Here is a 16,714-nt window from a genome sequence, read left to right as displayed (position 1 = left end):
GGTAAATAGATATATATGTGGATAAATATAGAGGTAGAATAGGTAGGTAGATAGATAGATCGATAGATTTATTGATAGATAAATAGATAGGTAGTGGTTAATAGATAGAGAGGTAGATAGAGAGACTGATATAGAGATAGATAGGTAGATATATTGACAGGTAGATAGACCGATAGATATAGATAGGTAGATAGGATGATAAAGAGATAGATAGATAGATAAGTAGATAAGTATACTGATAAGTAGGTAGATAAGTAGATAGATAGATGGATAGATAAATAGATAGATAGATGAATATATAAATAGATAGATAGCTAAATATAAATAAGTTGTGAGATAGATATAGATAAATATATAGTGGCTAGATATAGATAAGTAGATAGATAGATAGAAAAATAGATAAGTGCATAGATAAATAGGTAAATAGACAACGAGATAGATCGATAGATGTGTAGATAGAAAAATAAGTTTTTAGATTAACCGTTAAATATGTAGTTAGAGTGATAAAGAGATAGATAGGTAGATAGACTGATAAAGAGAAATAGATAGATAGGTAAGTAGATAAGTGGATAGATAAGTAGATGCTTGGATAAATAAGGAGATAGATAAGTAGATGGATAGATAAGTAGACAAATAGATATATAACTATATAAATGGATAGGTACGTGGATAGATAGATAAGTAGAAATGTGGATAGATATGTAGAATGAGAGATAGATAAGTAGATAAGTATACAGATAAGTAGAGAGAGATAAGTAAATAGATAGATAGATGGATAGATAAATAGATAGCTAGCTAGATATAAATAAGTAGTGAGATAGATAGATAGATAAATATATAGTGGCTAGATATAGATAAGTATATAGATAGATAGAAAAATAGATAAGTGCATAGATAAATAGACAAAGAGATAGACCGATAGATGTGTAGATAGAAAAATATGTTTTTAGATTAACCGATAGATATATCGAAAAATAGGTAAATAGATTAGTAGATAGAAAAATAGAAAGATATATAGATTGATAGATATAGATATAAAAAAGTAGACATAGATAGATAGATGTAGATAGTTATATAAATAGATAGATAAATAGATATAGATAGTTATATAAATAGATAAATAGATATAGATAGTTATAGATAGATAGGAAGATAGATCTCAACGAAACTTAGTTTCTTTTTGAATCAAAATTTATCATGTTCATTCACTGGACCAATTTGTGTTCATTTACTGGCTCAAGGTGTTCATTCACTGGGTCGTTGTGCCATTTTTTCTTTAAACACTCAAAAAAGTCGGAAGCAGTACCATTTAGGTTCCCGGGATTTTTTTTGAGATATTTACATACATCAATTAAAATGTTTTAACTATCACGATCTGTGTAGTATAGAATTTGAAATTACTAGGATTTTTAAAAAATGAAATTGTGCTTAACTGTTCATTCACTGGTCGGTCTACTTTACACTGCCGCATATTTGTACATCTTTTTTCTTCAACGTCAAAGTATTGAATCTTACTTATTAACCACAGGATGAACTTCCTTAGATTGCTTCTGCATCTGTTAGGTTGTTTATTTCACCTAGCTTGAAATTTCCTTTCACGCTTTTAATGCGAGGTAAAATAAACAACCATACAGGCAAAGAGGAAGCCTTCATTAATGCCTTAGCTCCTTTGCCTTTATTCCATTGACTCGAAGTGATTAGCGTACTGTAATCACGATTTCAAGAAGAAATCTTTGGTTTTTGAATTAATACTGATAAAAGCTTAAAAGTTATTACTTCTTTGTTTTTTTTTTTAAATTTAATTGCTAAAACTAAACTTTTAATCAGAAAAACTTTGTTTTTTACTGTTATACTATTTGCTGTTGCCGCAGATTATAAAGGTTTTCTTTTTTTCAGACTTAAATGATTCTTTTATTTTATAACCAAGTAGATAAGTATTATCTACTTGGATAATACTTATTATCCGGAATAGCAGAGTATTATCTACTTGGATTTCTTCTTTCATATATTTTGAAATTAACTAATTACTTTTTTTTTCTTGCATTTCAAAGTTGTTTGATACAAAAGCAATCTAAGATTTTTTTCGTTACATACTTAAATCATTTGAAATGGAGTTAACTTGTATACTTAAGTAAATATCTTTGTTTTTTATTGTTAAAATGCTGTATTCATTCATTGAAACCTATGTTCTTGATTAGAGAAAAGCTTCCTATGAATGGATGTCAAAAGGTTTCATCTATTTTGCATAAATATGTCAATTCGTTATATAAGAATATCACATTACTTCTATTCTTTCAATATTACTTTTTATTCTTGCAACAATTATTATACTGTTTGAAAATTTAATTCAAAATAATTTCAAATACTTTTCAGTTCTACCATAAATACACATACGTTTTTAAGAGTGAGTTTAATAGTTTCTTAAAATTCTTATGCTAAGTGGTTTCTGGAAGCAAAGTATCTTTCCATGTAAGAAATTTAATATACTTTTTTCTCGTTCCCCCCCCCCCCCCCCCAAAAAAAAAAAAATTGACTTGATATTTTTTTTTACCATTTTGTTGAAAAAGTAGCAACTTTTTAAAATATATCTTTAGTTCATCAACTTTACACAACTTAAAACGTTTAAATTACTGTATTTTATACAAACATACAATGTATTTCAAGTAGAGCAAAGAAAGGAAACCATTACTATTGGTAATGTAAATCAGGGAAATTTGGTGAACTTAATCAGGGAAAAGTCAGGGAAGTTTTTTTCACAGTTCCTGTCGCCACCCTGGGGTTTTCTTAATAGAAAATTGCTTTTAATAGGGGGTATGGTAACCCCGGACGGCCAGCAATGTAAAACACCTCTAAGGCATGGAATCAATGAGGCTATTGATGAGGGGCTAGGGTATTCTGCCCCACTATTTCTGAAGAGCTCTTTCCAGTACTTGGAGAGTTTGTGGAGGTGATAGGCATCTAAAAACTCCTTGCTTAGACTGTCCCAAACATGTTCTATTGTTTTCATATCTGGCGAACACACAGGCCATTCCATTTGTTGGTTGAAATTGGTGATTTTAGAAAATAATCCACTTGATTATTTGTTTAAATTTCAAGTTAAACAATCTAAATTTAAAGACATCCAACCCATGCAACTAGTAATAAACAACACACAGCATTAATCAAACTACTACTACACTCTTAATATCAACACGATCAGTTGATCACGCAGCAGTATTAATTTCGATTTAGCCATGCTTCCTTAGAGCAAATTACGAAAGTAACAATATTTTTTCTAGAAACAAACAGTTTCTTTAATTGCCTATATATTCTTCTTTTTCAAAATTAGAATTATCTTTAACGTTAATTGTGTGGAACCACATCACAATACCTACTGGTCACATCTCATTCAGAGTTCAATTCATTTTTTTTTTGCATTTTAATAAAATATGTAATTTTTTGAAATCTTTGTATGTGCTTACTGATAAATCATTAATTTTTTTAATGCCATTAAAAAATCAAAACACTTAAGAATATTTCAACTTTATAAAAAAATGTAAGGCCCTTTTTGTTTTTGCACATATTTCAGAAATCTTTTTGTTAAATGATACTCATTTCTAAAAAGCTGTGCATTCGTTTGCTTATCCTATTAGTTAAAAATATTCTGTCGTTAATTATGTAAAAAATCATGAAACTTCCATAGTAAATTTTGTTTATAAGGATATACAAAACTTTCAACATTTTAGCAATTTATAAAGTTCTTACCCAATGGGCACAATTTTGTTAAATATATTGTACTGATTGCGAAACGTATTACTTTTAAGCTGCATCTTTAATATAAAAAAATCCTTAGCTAATACAATAACATGGAAACACACACACACAACAACAACAACAAATGTTTGAATTTTGAGATCTTGAATTCAAACTGTGCTTTTCTCATTCGCGAATTGCGATAGGACCCTACTCGTTGGGTTTCTTGTTTCTACTAATGACTTTTATCGCAACTATAATTTGAATTCAAGATGTCAAAATTCAAATGAATGTCAGGGAATGGATGTTATTCGCTGGATGTTGTGTGTTGGATTCTATTTTCATGTAAAAAGGATTGTGTGAAATCGAGAAGGGGCGTTAATAAATAATTCTAATAACGAAGCACATGGACACCTGCATTATAAGCATAGAAAAATAAAATCAAAGGACGGATGTCATTCAATGGTCAAGTGAAATTAATAAGTAATTCGTGATTACTCAAAAAGAAGTTCATCGAGAAAACGCATACCCCTGCGTGAGTGACCTAAAGCCAATAATTTTTTAAATAACTAAGCTAGAGTGTTGAAACTCCCATAATTTTTGAAACAATCTGAAGTTTTTAAATAAATAAAAATCAATAGTTTGGACATTTTTGAGGTAATGTAGCCACTACGCCTTTAAGGACCTAAAGCGATGTACTGGGTCAAACTGAAATAATTCAAGTTTTTGCTCGACAGAATACTTTAACATAGAAAATAAATAAATAAAGCCTATTTTACGATTGATACTTATTTGTACTTTAGCCACCTGTCAGAACAAAGAAGGAAATTGAATAGATCTTACCCAATTGAAGCTGTTTTGTAAAAGTTTCGGACAAATGCAGAACTTTTATTAGCACCACAATCAAAACCAATTAATTTGTGCTGTGTGCTACTCGAAAAGGAAATCTTTATTCAGAAATTCCGAAAATTCCGTTCATATAAGTTCCAAGCAGAAAATTAAGTAAATAAAAATGTGCATGAGTTGTGATAAATCCATAAAATTGTAGATCCCTTTTCCAGATATTAACAGCCATTTAAGATTAAAGAAAAAAGAGGGTCGGAGCACGTGAGAAACCTTTTTTTATTCAAATCGGCTCGCTTTTTTCTGCCCTCCGAGCTGTTTTTCCGTACAAGTGACGCGCGCGTAAAATATTTCCCTCCTTCTTTGGGATGAAGATACTTTTCCAAGGGGCAGGGAAGCTGCTGCCCATACAGCAGGAGTCGGGGTGACACGGACTTGCCGTTTTGGTGTCTGGTTGAATCGTTGTGATTGGTTTGGAGCGGAGGTGTGGCAGGGGGCAACAGTCGAAATGGCCCCAGAATCATTCTCAAAGCTTGCAATAGCGAACGCTAACACATGGAAAACTTGTAATATTTTATTAATGATATGCAAAGTGCTAAAGATTTAAAATCTGTTTCACGCCCCCAATTTTTTTTTTGTTTAACTGAAATACAAAACGTTATTTTTGAGTAATTTATTTAACTCTGCACAATTTGTCTGGGTGGACCAAGCCCTCCCGGCCCATAGTGACGAGCCGCCCCTGACTCTTACTGAATGTTGATCATTCTTTTCTGCTTTGTCTTACAATAAGTTAAGAGAGAAATCTCATTTGCTGCCCCTAAAATGTCATCTTTGACGTCAAACTCAAAATTTGCATACTGTGATGTTTGAAATTGAGAAAAATTTGTATCTGTTACTTCTTTCTTCAATTCTAAGCAAAAAAAATTTGCTAATATCTTTTTTTGTACAAGACTTACAATATCCTTTAATTGTTTTGTGTGTGAGCAGTGTATTATATATATATTCTCTGCACTTTATACAATATTAGTAAAAAAATAACTTTCCACAGATGAGTGATTGTGCACCATAATGGAATATTGAATCTGTGAGACATTGAAATTAAATCTTCCAAAAAATTTCAAATAAAAGGAACCTTATAAGCAATTATGGTAATCAAGATCTGACCATTTATCCGATAACTCATAACATAGAATTCCTAGTTAACGAAAAGGGACTGAAGAAAAGTGACCTTAATGTGGCGTGACCTAATGTGCAAATGAGCTTATTTCTAATTCTGACTGTATTTTAATTTATTTCTTCTATCTAAAACTTCAAGAATTGAATTTAAAAATCACCAAGATAAGTATTGTTTAAGAATAATAAAAGTTCTATGAGAACAAAAAGGCATACTAATCCAAATTGGTGAAATCTTCTCTGGAAAATTTGTAAAAATAATTCAGCAATTGAAAAAAGTCACAATATAAAAAATGGTTCAAAAACAATCTCTATTCCTTAGTTTTTTTTTGCGGTTATATTTATTCTCTTTTCTTGTTTTTAAATAGTCAGATATTTTGTTGCTTATTATTTTCATATATATTCACACTTCATATTGTTATTTTTTAATGGACAGTAACAATACTAACAAACAGTATAATTAAACACTTCAAATGTACTATTTCTGAAATTTTTTTTCAAAAATTCCATTGTTTGAATAATCTAAAATTTTGAAAATTAATGATATTCTAAAGAGCATCTACAATGCTCTCATTTGAAGCTTCTATAGCAATTAATCTAGTCTGTAGCACAAAGCTAGCCTTTCAAAGCTCATAATCGGCAAACAAAATACACTACTGAAATCTGAAAAACAGTTCTTACAGTGTTTGTGATTCATTTTCATCTATGGGGTACAGATTTGGGATTCTTCTCCATTATGATTAAAATATGTAGTTAAGTCATAACTGCTTCATATTTTTCACTGTTTCTTTACAATGTAAAATAACAATATCCACAATTGACTACAAGTATTATCTCAAGATAAAGTAGAAGATGAGAAAAAAAGTTTATAACACATAGTTTAAAACATCTATAGACACTAATGCCAAAGCCAGAGGTTGCTGGAATGTTCAAGACTCCTACAAAGCGTTTGTCAATGTTTTAAGAGAGACCCCTCATTTTGTCTCTTACATTTTCACAAATAAAAAATTGTATAATATTTTACTCATAATTGTAAAAAAGAGCAAATAGTTTTTGTTTTTGCACATATTTCAGAAATCTTTTTGTTAAATGATAATCATTTCTAAAAAGCTGTGCATTCGTTTGCTTATCCTATTAGTTAAAAATATTCTGTCGTTAATTATGTAAAAAATCATGAAATTTCCATAGTAAATTTTGTTTATAAGGCTATACAAAACTTTCAACATTTTAGCAATTTATAAAGTTCTTATCCAATGGGCACAATTTTGTTAAATATATTGTACTGATTGCAAAACGTATTACTTTTAAGCTGCATCTTTAGTATAAAAAAATCCTTAGCTAATACAATAACATGGAAACACACACATACAACAACAACAACTAATGTTTGAATTTTGAGATCATGAATTCAAACTGTGCTTTTCTCAATCGCGAATTGTGATAGGACCCTACTCGTTGGGTTTCTTGTTTCTACTAATGACTTTTATCGCAACTATAATTTGAATTCAAGATGTCAAAATTCAAATGAATGTCAGGGAATGGATGTTATTCACTGGATGTTGTGTGTTGGATTCTATTTTTATGTGAAAAGGATTGTGTGAAATCGAGAAGGGGGGGGGGGGTATGGGTTCATCAAGTACTTCTCAATGAAAGGTATCGAAAACATCTTTTTATGAAGGTTATATTTTCTATTTTGAATTTAACCCTCTTTTAGAGCATTTCACTGATTTTCAAAACTTGGTACCATTCTCTGTAATAGGTCATATCATTGCCGCAGAAAAACAGTATCAGCAAATCAAGGTTCAATCCAATTATCAACTTTAAAATAAAAAAAAAATAAAAACCAGTCCGTATCCAAAGAAATCAATCCATGTGAATCGTCCATTTCCCACGTGCAAATGTGGCACCACGTGGTGTGGTCTTTTCACTTTTTATATTTTTTACTTTTATTATAATTATTTGTGTGTATATATATATATACAGTTGGCTCTCTGTTTAACAACATGCTATTTAACGACTTTCTCTATTTAACGACAGCTTTTCAAGGCCCCAGGTGGTCCACTTTAGTTTTGAAAGCATTGTATTAAAGGACAATTTTTTTTGCGGTCCTTTGAAAGTCGTTAAACAAAGAGTCAACTGTGTGTATATGTATATATATATATATATATATATATATATATATATATATATATATATATATATATATATACATACATACCAGTGGCGGCTCGTGCCTTGAAAAAGTGAGGGGGTCCAGATCATGAGCGCACTCTCAACCCCCCCTGCATTTATATGCAGGAAACTACGGTACAATTCTTTTTTTATTTCAAACACTTATGCACAAAAAAAAAAGAAAAATAAATAAAAAGTTTTAAATTATTGTCTGAAAAAAGTGAGGGAGCCCGGGACCCCTCCGACCCTCTCACAAGCCGGCACTGGTATATATATATATATATATATATATATATATATATATATATATATATATATACGTAAAAGGTAAAAGTTGAGATACATATCTTTGCAATCATATTTAACAAAAACACATCAATTTTATTTTTCAGTACATATTTCCATTTTTAATAAATCAAAGTGGATCAGCAGTTTATGCTTTGACCCTTGGATCTGCAGGTATGTGTAGTATTACTTCTGGGGTCTGTGAACTTTGCAAAAGTACTTTTACATAAATTGATCTGGTGTAAAAATAATTTATTGGTGTTTTTTTGAACAATAATAAAATTGATTTTTTTAAAATCATTATTATTATTATGAGGAGCAAAGTTTAAAAAATTCCAATTTAGGACTTTGTGGAAAAACCAGAGTTGAAAAAGTCTGATTATTTTTAAGAATCAGAATGTAAGATGGCTTCTATGAATGCTGCAAAAATATGTAAATCAGTAAAAGTTACTGGTTTTAATTCATTTTTTAAATTACTTAAATCAGAAACAAACAATTTCATGGAAAAATAGTGTTGGCTCATGAATGTCACCTAAAATGGTTTTTTAAGGCAACTAGTTAGCAACAGTCAAAGAGTTCAGCATTGAAATACCTTCAAAGAGTCCTCTTGAACATAGTAATAAAACTAATGATTCTCCAGAAACTGTCAGGTCGCAAAAGGCTATTAAGAGTATTACTTTGATATCATTCTAAAACTCATTTACTCATTGTGAAAACAAACTCATAGAGATGGGTCTATTGCAGCACAGTTTCAGAAATCCCTATAAATGATAATCTTGGTAATATAACTGTTAAAAGCATGTTCAAATATTGAACCAAAATAATAATAATATTCTATTTCAGATTTTCTGTTAGTTGAAAGTTTACTTTTTTACATTTTCCCCATGTTTAATAGAAGCTTAAATTTGTGTCATTAATTGGAAAAGCAAATGAACAGTAACCGAAGAATATTAACATTAAGATCTCATTATAGCCAATACCATTGCACAAAATATCCATTTCAATGAAACAAATGATCAGTCTCATTTTAACTGCTATTACATTGCTTGAATTCCATTACAACAAAATTCCTCTTGTGACGAAAAAAAAATAATGCTCTCCCTTCAAGATTGTCATAATGGAATTTAACTGTGTATAAAGACAATGATGGATAAAAAAATACAAAGGCTTTCAACCAGCCATAGTGACAAGTTGCTGAGTAATGTTGAGCCACCAGAGTTTTGCCTTTATACTCAGATAATTTAGTTTTTCAATATTTTGATTGAAAAAAAAGTCACTGATGGAATATTTATATTTTATTGCAAGTTTTGCTTTTTGCCTAATCAAAGCTTTATTTTTAACATTTTTGTCATTAAATTTTATTTGAAGTGTCTTAGATTTAGAGTGTGTATTTTTATTCATGCTTTTTATTTTTTATTTCTTTAGTTTTTCCCAGAAAATTTAGCACTTTTGACTAATCCTTTCTATGCATGGGTACAACTGTTGTAGAAGGGAAAGTTTCATTTTTTCAACCATGTTAACTGTATAAATTGAACAGTGTACCAAAGAGGATTTTCCCCTTCTTTACCACAGCCACATAGGTATGAATTATGTATTTTGTTTTAGAACATAACGTGGCTCAGGTTTAAACATTTATTTCTATATCATTCTGTTGTAACTTGTGTACAACAATACTGTTTATTACAATAAACCTGTCTTTTATGACATTTTCTTTTGTCCTGTCATAATTCTCATTTACCCAGTATATTTGTTTACCTGCAAATCGTGATTATCACATTTCTTACTCACCTGGGTAAAATGATAATTCCTGAATAAAAGATAACAAAGGATGGAAGCACAATGCTAAGGAAATTCAGTACCATTTGGGAAAAAGCTCAACTGTACTGACATCCAATTGACAAAAAAATTAAAACAAATTGATGCCAAAGAAAAATTTGAATTTTTTTCAATCATAGCTATTTTTTTATGAGGAACAATATTGAAATTGCAGTAGGAAAACATCAAGTTGAACACCAAATGAAAATATCTCTAAGGTGCCATTAATGACAATGTTGACCAAACTTTTATTACATAAAAATGTTTCTAATATTGATAATAAAAGAGTCCTTCTCTTTCAATTTTTATTTTTATTAGTTATCAAAGCTAAAAGTTTCTAAATGGTTAAATTAACTAGTATTAAATTATTATTGCACTTTTATCTTTTGTGTACTATTATCTAAATTTTAAACTGCTTGGATCAATATAAGTTAAAAAAAAAAAAAAAAAAAAACTCAATATATTATATACACCAAATATTTAGGGGAGAATACTTGCATAAATGTTAAAACTGTCTTTTAGGATAACTGGTCTATAACATTAATTTGTTTTAAGGTTTCAACAGTATCGTTATTGACTGGTTTTACTGTAGTAACATAAATATGCTAATTAAGGCATTTTGTTCAGGAAGTGCTGACCATATCAATGTTGTTAGGTGCTGTATTTTGTATCATAGACACTTTGCTTTAATGACTACATCTTATTTATATAATTCTCAGTTGCAATATAAACTTTTACTTTTTAGACTTATCTTTAGCTGTCCCTTTGACAAATTCATTGACATTCATCTTTGTAAGCATTTCTGGCCGTTTGTTAGGAGAGAGAGAAGGAAAATCTGGTATGTTTAACAATTTTTCTCATTATAATTAGTGACCAAAACACTGTGAGATGTGTTATTTACTCATACTCATTAACCAACATTTTAAGATAAATTGGTGATATGGAATTTACTTTTATTTTTATTATGATGTTAATGTGTAGTGGATTTTTTGCTGCTTTGCTTGCAGAGCTTTAGTTTGCCTTTTAACACAAGATTTTTTAAACTAACATTTTCTTATAAATTGTAGAATACTTTAAATACAATTCAAAAGTTCAGTGATTTCACATCAAGTAAGCAAGTTCAACCTCAATTTATAAACTGAAGGTTCAGAGCAAGTTCAACTTTTAAGAAAAGATTTGAAATAAGAGAAAAAACACAAAAGTTATGCTTATGAATGTTTAACAGAATTCAGCTGGGTTTAGTTTATTCATTTGTTAGTTTAAAACTCCTGCACTAGTTTCTACTTCACTATACAGGGAGGTTATAGTTGAAATTTTCCCGTTTAGACCTATACAGAGTACACTCTAATAAATGTATGCCATTGAAGCTTGGTATATATGGTATGTGCAACAAGAAGGAAAAAAGAAATAGACAATAAAAAATGGTAGTAATTTTTTATTGCAAGAAACTTTATCAATTGCAAGTCTCATCACCAAATTACTTCAATTCGATCAGAAACCTGTCATGCTACTTACTGCCAGGCCAACCTTTAGGGGATCAGGAGGGGCTTCTGCCCCCCTCTAAGAAATTAATATATTTACATATAAGTAAGCTTTGGTGTCTCTGTTTTTGGTGTAATTTGCATTGACTCCAGGGCCAGATTTGCCTATAAGCTAAGCAAGCTGTAGCTTGCTTAGCAACATTACCAATTTTGATGAGGGCCCCCAAATCCCAAAAGATTGCAGAATTTGTTCCTAAAAAAAGTGAAAAGTACTTGAAAAAATAAATTACAGTTTCAAGTGCTTGAAAACTTAGAAAATTGGGAAAAGTGTGCCAAAAAATCTTGAATTTTAAAATTTCTAGCAAATAGGAGGAGATAGAAGGGAGGAATTCCAAAATATGTCAAATTCATCTCCTTATTACATCATGCATCAAAAATGTAAAAATCATGGTTTTCACGTTCCTTTAATATATTACTTCAGACAAATTGTAGTACCTCACTTGTTTCATATCTTGCAGTTAATTTAATCCTGAATGCAGTATTTTGGAAGTTCTTTTGTTATTGCTTGCTTTTATCTTATTTCTACTGCATATTGTCAATCAGTTCAGCATGAAAAAAAATATTACGCAACATCTATTCCTATACATTTTCAGCACTACTTGTAATTGAAAACTTGTTTTAATGAGAAATCAATAGTTTGTTTTTTTTTCTTTTACACTTGAAATAGCTGTTTCTTACTAAGTTATAACAATGCTGTAAAACTATACAATCAAGTACTAAAATGTCATAGACTGGAAAGTTCAATTGAAGCGCCTTAAATAATTTTAATTATTCTAGAGTCCTTAAAAATAATTAGATATGCCTTTGAAACTCCTAAGCAAAGTGTGTTCCAATTTTATTTTTTATCAAGTGAATAAATCTTGAATTTTCCAAATGAGCATTATATTACTCTCTTGTTAATTATTTTCTAACACAACTTCGTTTAAAGCATTTTTTACTATTCATCATTGTATATTTAATTCATTGTTTTTTTTTTGTCGGTGGGTTGGAGGGGTGATTAAAAACTAATTTGACCTAATGCGAATGTGAGCAAGTAACAATGCATTATATTTTCTCCTTCCTCTCTCTTTCTCTCTGTGGATTGCTGTCATGGGTTTGTTAAATCAACAACAAATTTTACTGTATTAATTTGCAAAAGAGCATATAACTTTAAAAAAGTTTTGTTTGCCTATTTTTTCCTGATATTTTTTGGAGTTCCACTTATCTCTTATAAAGCTTCAAAATGCAGAACTTTTATCGATTTTTCAAAATATCCTCCGGGGGAAAATCCCCAGGCCCTCTAAAATTGTAGGGTAGCCCTCCATCATTCTCTTGATATCTAGGAGGATCTTAAGAGCAAAACAGAAAAGCACAGCAGCAAAAACACATTAAAAAACGAACAAACATGTAAAGTATGACTTTATGTATCAGAAAAAAGAGCCAAAATAGTGAAAAAACAAACACTCTTGAAATTGACCCTTTCATCAACATCAGATAAAGTTGTCCGGATTGCAAAAGGGGCCTCTTACTTGAAATAGCTTAGGGCCCCATTAAGTCTAAATCCAGCCCTGAATTGACTCTATACAATTTCCTCTCCTCCCCCAGAAAAATTCGAAACAGCAGGCCTGAAAACTGTTATAAAATCAAGCTTTTGTTTGTTCCTAGATTGTTGTTTTTTCTCTTTTCCAGTGAGGAAAATTTTGAACTAGTGTGCTGTTATTGCAAATTTCTTTTGCCTATAATTCATGTTAAGTGTATGCCATACACCAAGTTTTAATGATTTAAGTTTATTAGAATGAGTTATGCCTCCATCTAAGCTGGGTAACTTGAACTATGACTATTGTGGACTTTGAAATAAACTTTTTATTTCTAAAATGAATACTAAATGGAGTTTTTATATATTTCTTGCAGATTAAAAAAAATTATATTCATATATTTCAGGGTCTAATTAATGTCTACCTTTTGGTTGATTTTAGTTTGTTTTTAATGGCTTGACTACATTTATATGCAGTCTACATTTTAGATGTCTTCAGTTGTTAATTAAAATGTACAATTTGCTTGTGTCATTTTATATGCTTTATGCAGTGATTCTCAGCTACTTTTCCTTTGGATATTTTTTGAAAAAATTTAAATAACCCTTAAACTAAAGACAAATAATAATAATAATAATAATAATAAAAGATTAAAAGCATGCTAAAAATAAGCCATTTATTTAGTTATGTTTCTAAGAAAGTTTCACAAGCAGTGAAGTCCTTTTAATAGAAGGTTTAAAGATTTATTTACTGTATTTGCAGCTTCAACAAAAGTTGTACTATGAATAACAATACATTTTCAGCTGCTTATAGCTCAGCATAACCGTATTCAGGGGTGCCCACAGGGGGGGATTATGGCGCAAGTTGCGCCATCAAAATTTTTGGGGGGGGGATTTTTTTTCAGAAGGTTTTTTTTTTATTTAGAACATGAAATTTTTGATTTTTGGAAAGAAAAAATATTTAAACTCGTTCAACAAAAAATAGAAGCATTAACAATACTTTTTCTGCGTACTTTTCGGGGTCGTCGCCGTAACAAGCTCCCCCCCCCCTCCCGTTTTTTAGAAGTGTGACGGCCAATTTAATTTTAGCAATGCAACTAACGAAGAAAAAGGATAACTCTTCGTTGTTTAAAAAAATTAAAATAGTAATTATAAATGAACAAGTGGAATAATGGTGAAAAAAGTATATTTTCTGTAAAATTTGAATAGAAAACGTAATCTTAAAATACAATTTAGGAACACCTATGATTCTCTTTTATCAAGAGTATCTCAGTAAGGGCCGCGGAAATGTACACTTCAAACATTTTTATTAACACAAAAAAGAGTATTCATTACAGTACACTCTTCACTAGGCCGCAGAGCGCGTATGTCTAACAAGTCGGATACTATGGGCTCGGCTCGAATTAAAGTATTGTGCGTAGAGTAAAATTTGAGTAATGGGAGGGAGGACAGGCGACCAAACTAACATGTTGCACGCCTTGTCTCTCGGCGGCCCTGGTTATACAAAACCATGCTTCATGGTTCTGCAGTTAAAAAAAAATAATAATAATAAAAATGCATAAATAAATAGGACAGCCATAGGATAGGGGTCGCCGAAACATTCCCATATGTGTATACTTTTTTTTTTGATGAAAAATGTTGTCCTGAAAATCATTACTAAGTGGAGAAAATTGCATTTGTCGCCGAAATAAATTTGAAATATAGAGATAGAGAAAAAAAAAAAAACAGTTAAATGCAAAGAGAGATTCAAAGTATTAAAATGAATACTCACACCAAAAGTTCTAAATGTTTAAATGTAAAAATCATAAGTAAATCAAAGTTTGATCAAGAGATGCAGGTGGCATATTTAAAATAAAATGAAGTGAAATAGAGTCCTAAGGTATCGTAGAAAGTTACCACATCCCTTCAAAATGTTAAAAGTCCTTTTTCTAAGTCCACAAATGCTTGTATTGCAAGAAAACAAAAATATTGTGCAAGAAATTGAAAACTTTATTATGGAAAATCCAAGCAAATAATCGTGTTTGGCAAAGGAAAATTGAAAAAAAAAAATTACCACAATATGTTTATCAATTATTGAAATTTACAATGAAGATAGGAGAGACGTAGCCAAACTGAAAGAAAGAGTGGGGAACTCCAAACCTTTCTTTTTACATCCCCAAAGCTGGCCTGGAAGTGAGTTTTTAAAACATACGTTTTGAAAAAATCCCAAGAAAACGTTCTCAAACCCCATCCCTTACCCTAACGTCATTAAAGATGGCCTACACCTAAGTATTTATGACTGCAATTTCGAGAAGCTGTGAGAGTGCTCCCAACGTAATCTCCGAGAAACGCCCTCTCAATTAATCATTCATCATCATTCAAGGTCGAATAAATTTCGTCTTTTGAACTTTAATTTAAAAAACTCATCGAGATGTCCCAAAACTTTCGTTCTCCAAATGTTATCGAAGATCCTAAAAAATTTTATTGTTAAGGCTTCAATTAAAAAAAATTTTCGGGGGAGATCTCCAAAACCTTCACAGTAAAAACGATTCAGAAACGTTCCTGGAAAATAACAGGCAGCTGATATGCCCAATTTCAGCCAGTAACATATCTCGTAAAAACCAGAGTGTTTTCCGCTAAAATTCAGCAACCTTCTTGAAATTATCCTGAAAAACTCATAGCCAGTCGTGTCTGTAGAACTTCAGAGTGAACTGGCCAAAGCCAAGCCAAAACTGCACGAAAGTATCAAGCATCTTACTAGATTGCAATTCTTGCAAAGCTACGTAGTCCAAAGACTTATTCGCTTCCTTTGGGAGCTTAATCAGTCAGGATGAGCGGTAAGTGAAGTACAGTCGACACATCTTATAAATACTCTCAGTTAATCTTTCAACTGGGAGCTATAAATATTTTTTGCTTCAGAGAGAAGTCTGCACTTGTGCAACTTGTAGCAATTCAGGAAACTTTTTGACAATGATACTTGATATTTCCAGGAAGTGGATAAAAACCATTGAAATCCCGAAACGTCACACGGAAATACTCAGTAACGTCTTGGAATTTTTTTACAGTGTTCTACTCCTCTAACAGTACTTAAAATCGTCTACGATTGCGTAAATTGAATTTAATTCTGAAAATTTGCCAGGGGAGGACTCCGTATCTCTCCACCCATTAACATTACCGAAAATCTTTTAAAACTGCGGTTTCAACAGATCGAAATTTTTTCGAGAGAATGCCCCCTCCCCACTCTCTCTCTCTCTCTTTCTCGCCAACATCCTCGAAAAATGTCTTAAATCTCACTTTTAGTGCTACAATTACGAAACATTTCTAGTCTCGAGCCCCTTTGAAACTCCCCCTTCCCCCTTTCATCGAAGGTAGACTTAAATTACGTTTTCGGAGCTTTAATTTCAAGAAACTGGAGGTGCACTAAATTTTAACAAAAAAAAAAGTCTACAATCGCGTTTTTAAAGCTTCAAAATTTCAAAAAAAAAAAAAAATTCAGGGGGGGGGGGGCATTTCTCTTCCCCTTAATATCAACATAGATCATCTAAAACAGCATTTTTCAAACTACAGTGTTCAAATTTTTTCCGGGGGTGAGCCCCAGACCCCCCTTTACGTGTCACAGTCACAAATAATTCACATTTGGGAATAAGTGCTTGAAGTTTACATT

The 16,714-nt window shown here is 30.9% G+C and overlaps 1 protein-coding gene across 1 annotated transcript in view; it reads left to right on the top strand.

Annotated features, from left to right (window-relative positions):
- The window catches only part of LOC129218156 (transmembrane protein 234 homolog), a 39,181-nt gene that overhangs the window by 10,650 nt on the left and 11,817 nt on the right, over window positions 1-16,714 (top strand). The window contains exons 4-5 of the mRNA XM_054852371.1: window positions 8,313-8,379; window positions 10,766-10,858. Of these exons, the coding sequence (XP_054708346.1) occupies window positions 8,313-8,379; window positions 10,766-10,858 (160 nt within the window). The remainder of the gene's footprint in view (window positions 1-8,312; window positions 8,380-10,765; window positions 10,859-16,714) is intronic.

The sequence above is a fragment of the Uloborus diversus genome, chromosome 3 (genome assembly GCF_026930045.1).
Source record: "Uloborus diversus isolate 005 chromosome 3, Udiv.v.3.1, whole genome shotgun sequence".
NCBI classification, from domain to species: domain Eukaryota; kingdom Metazoa; phylum Arthropoda; class Arachnida; order Araneae; family Uloboridae; genus Uloborus; species Uloborus diversus.
This window is presented reverse-complemented; position numbering and strand designations above follow the sequence as displayed.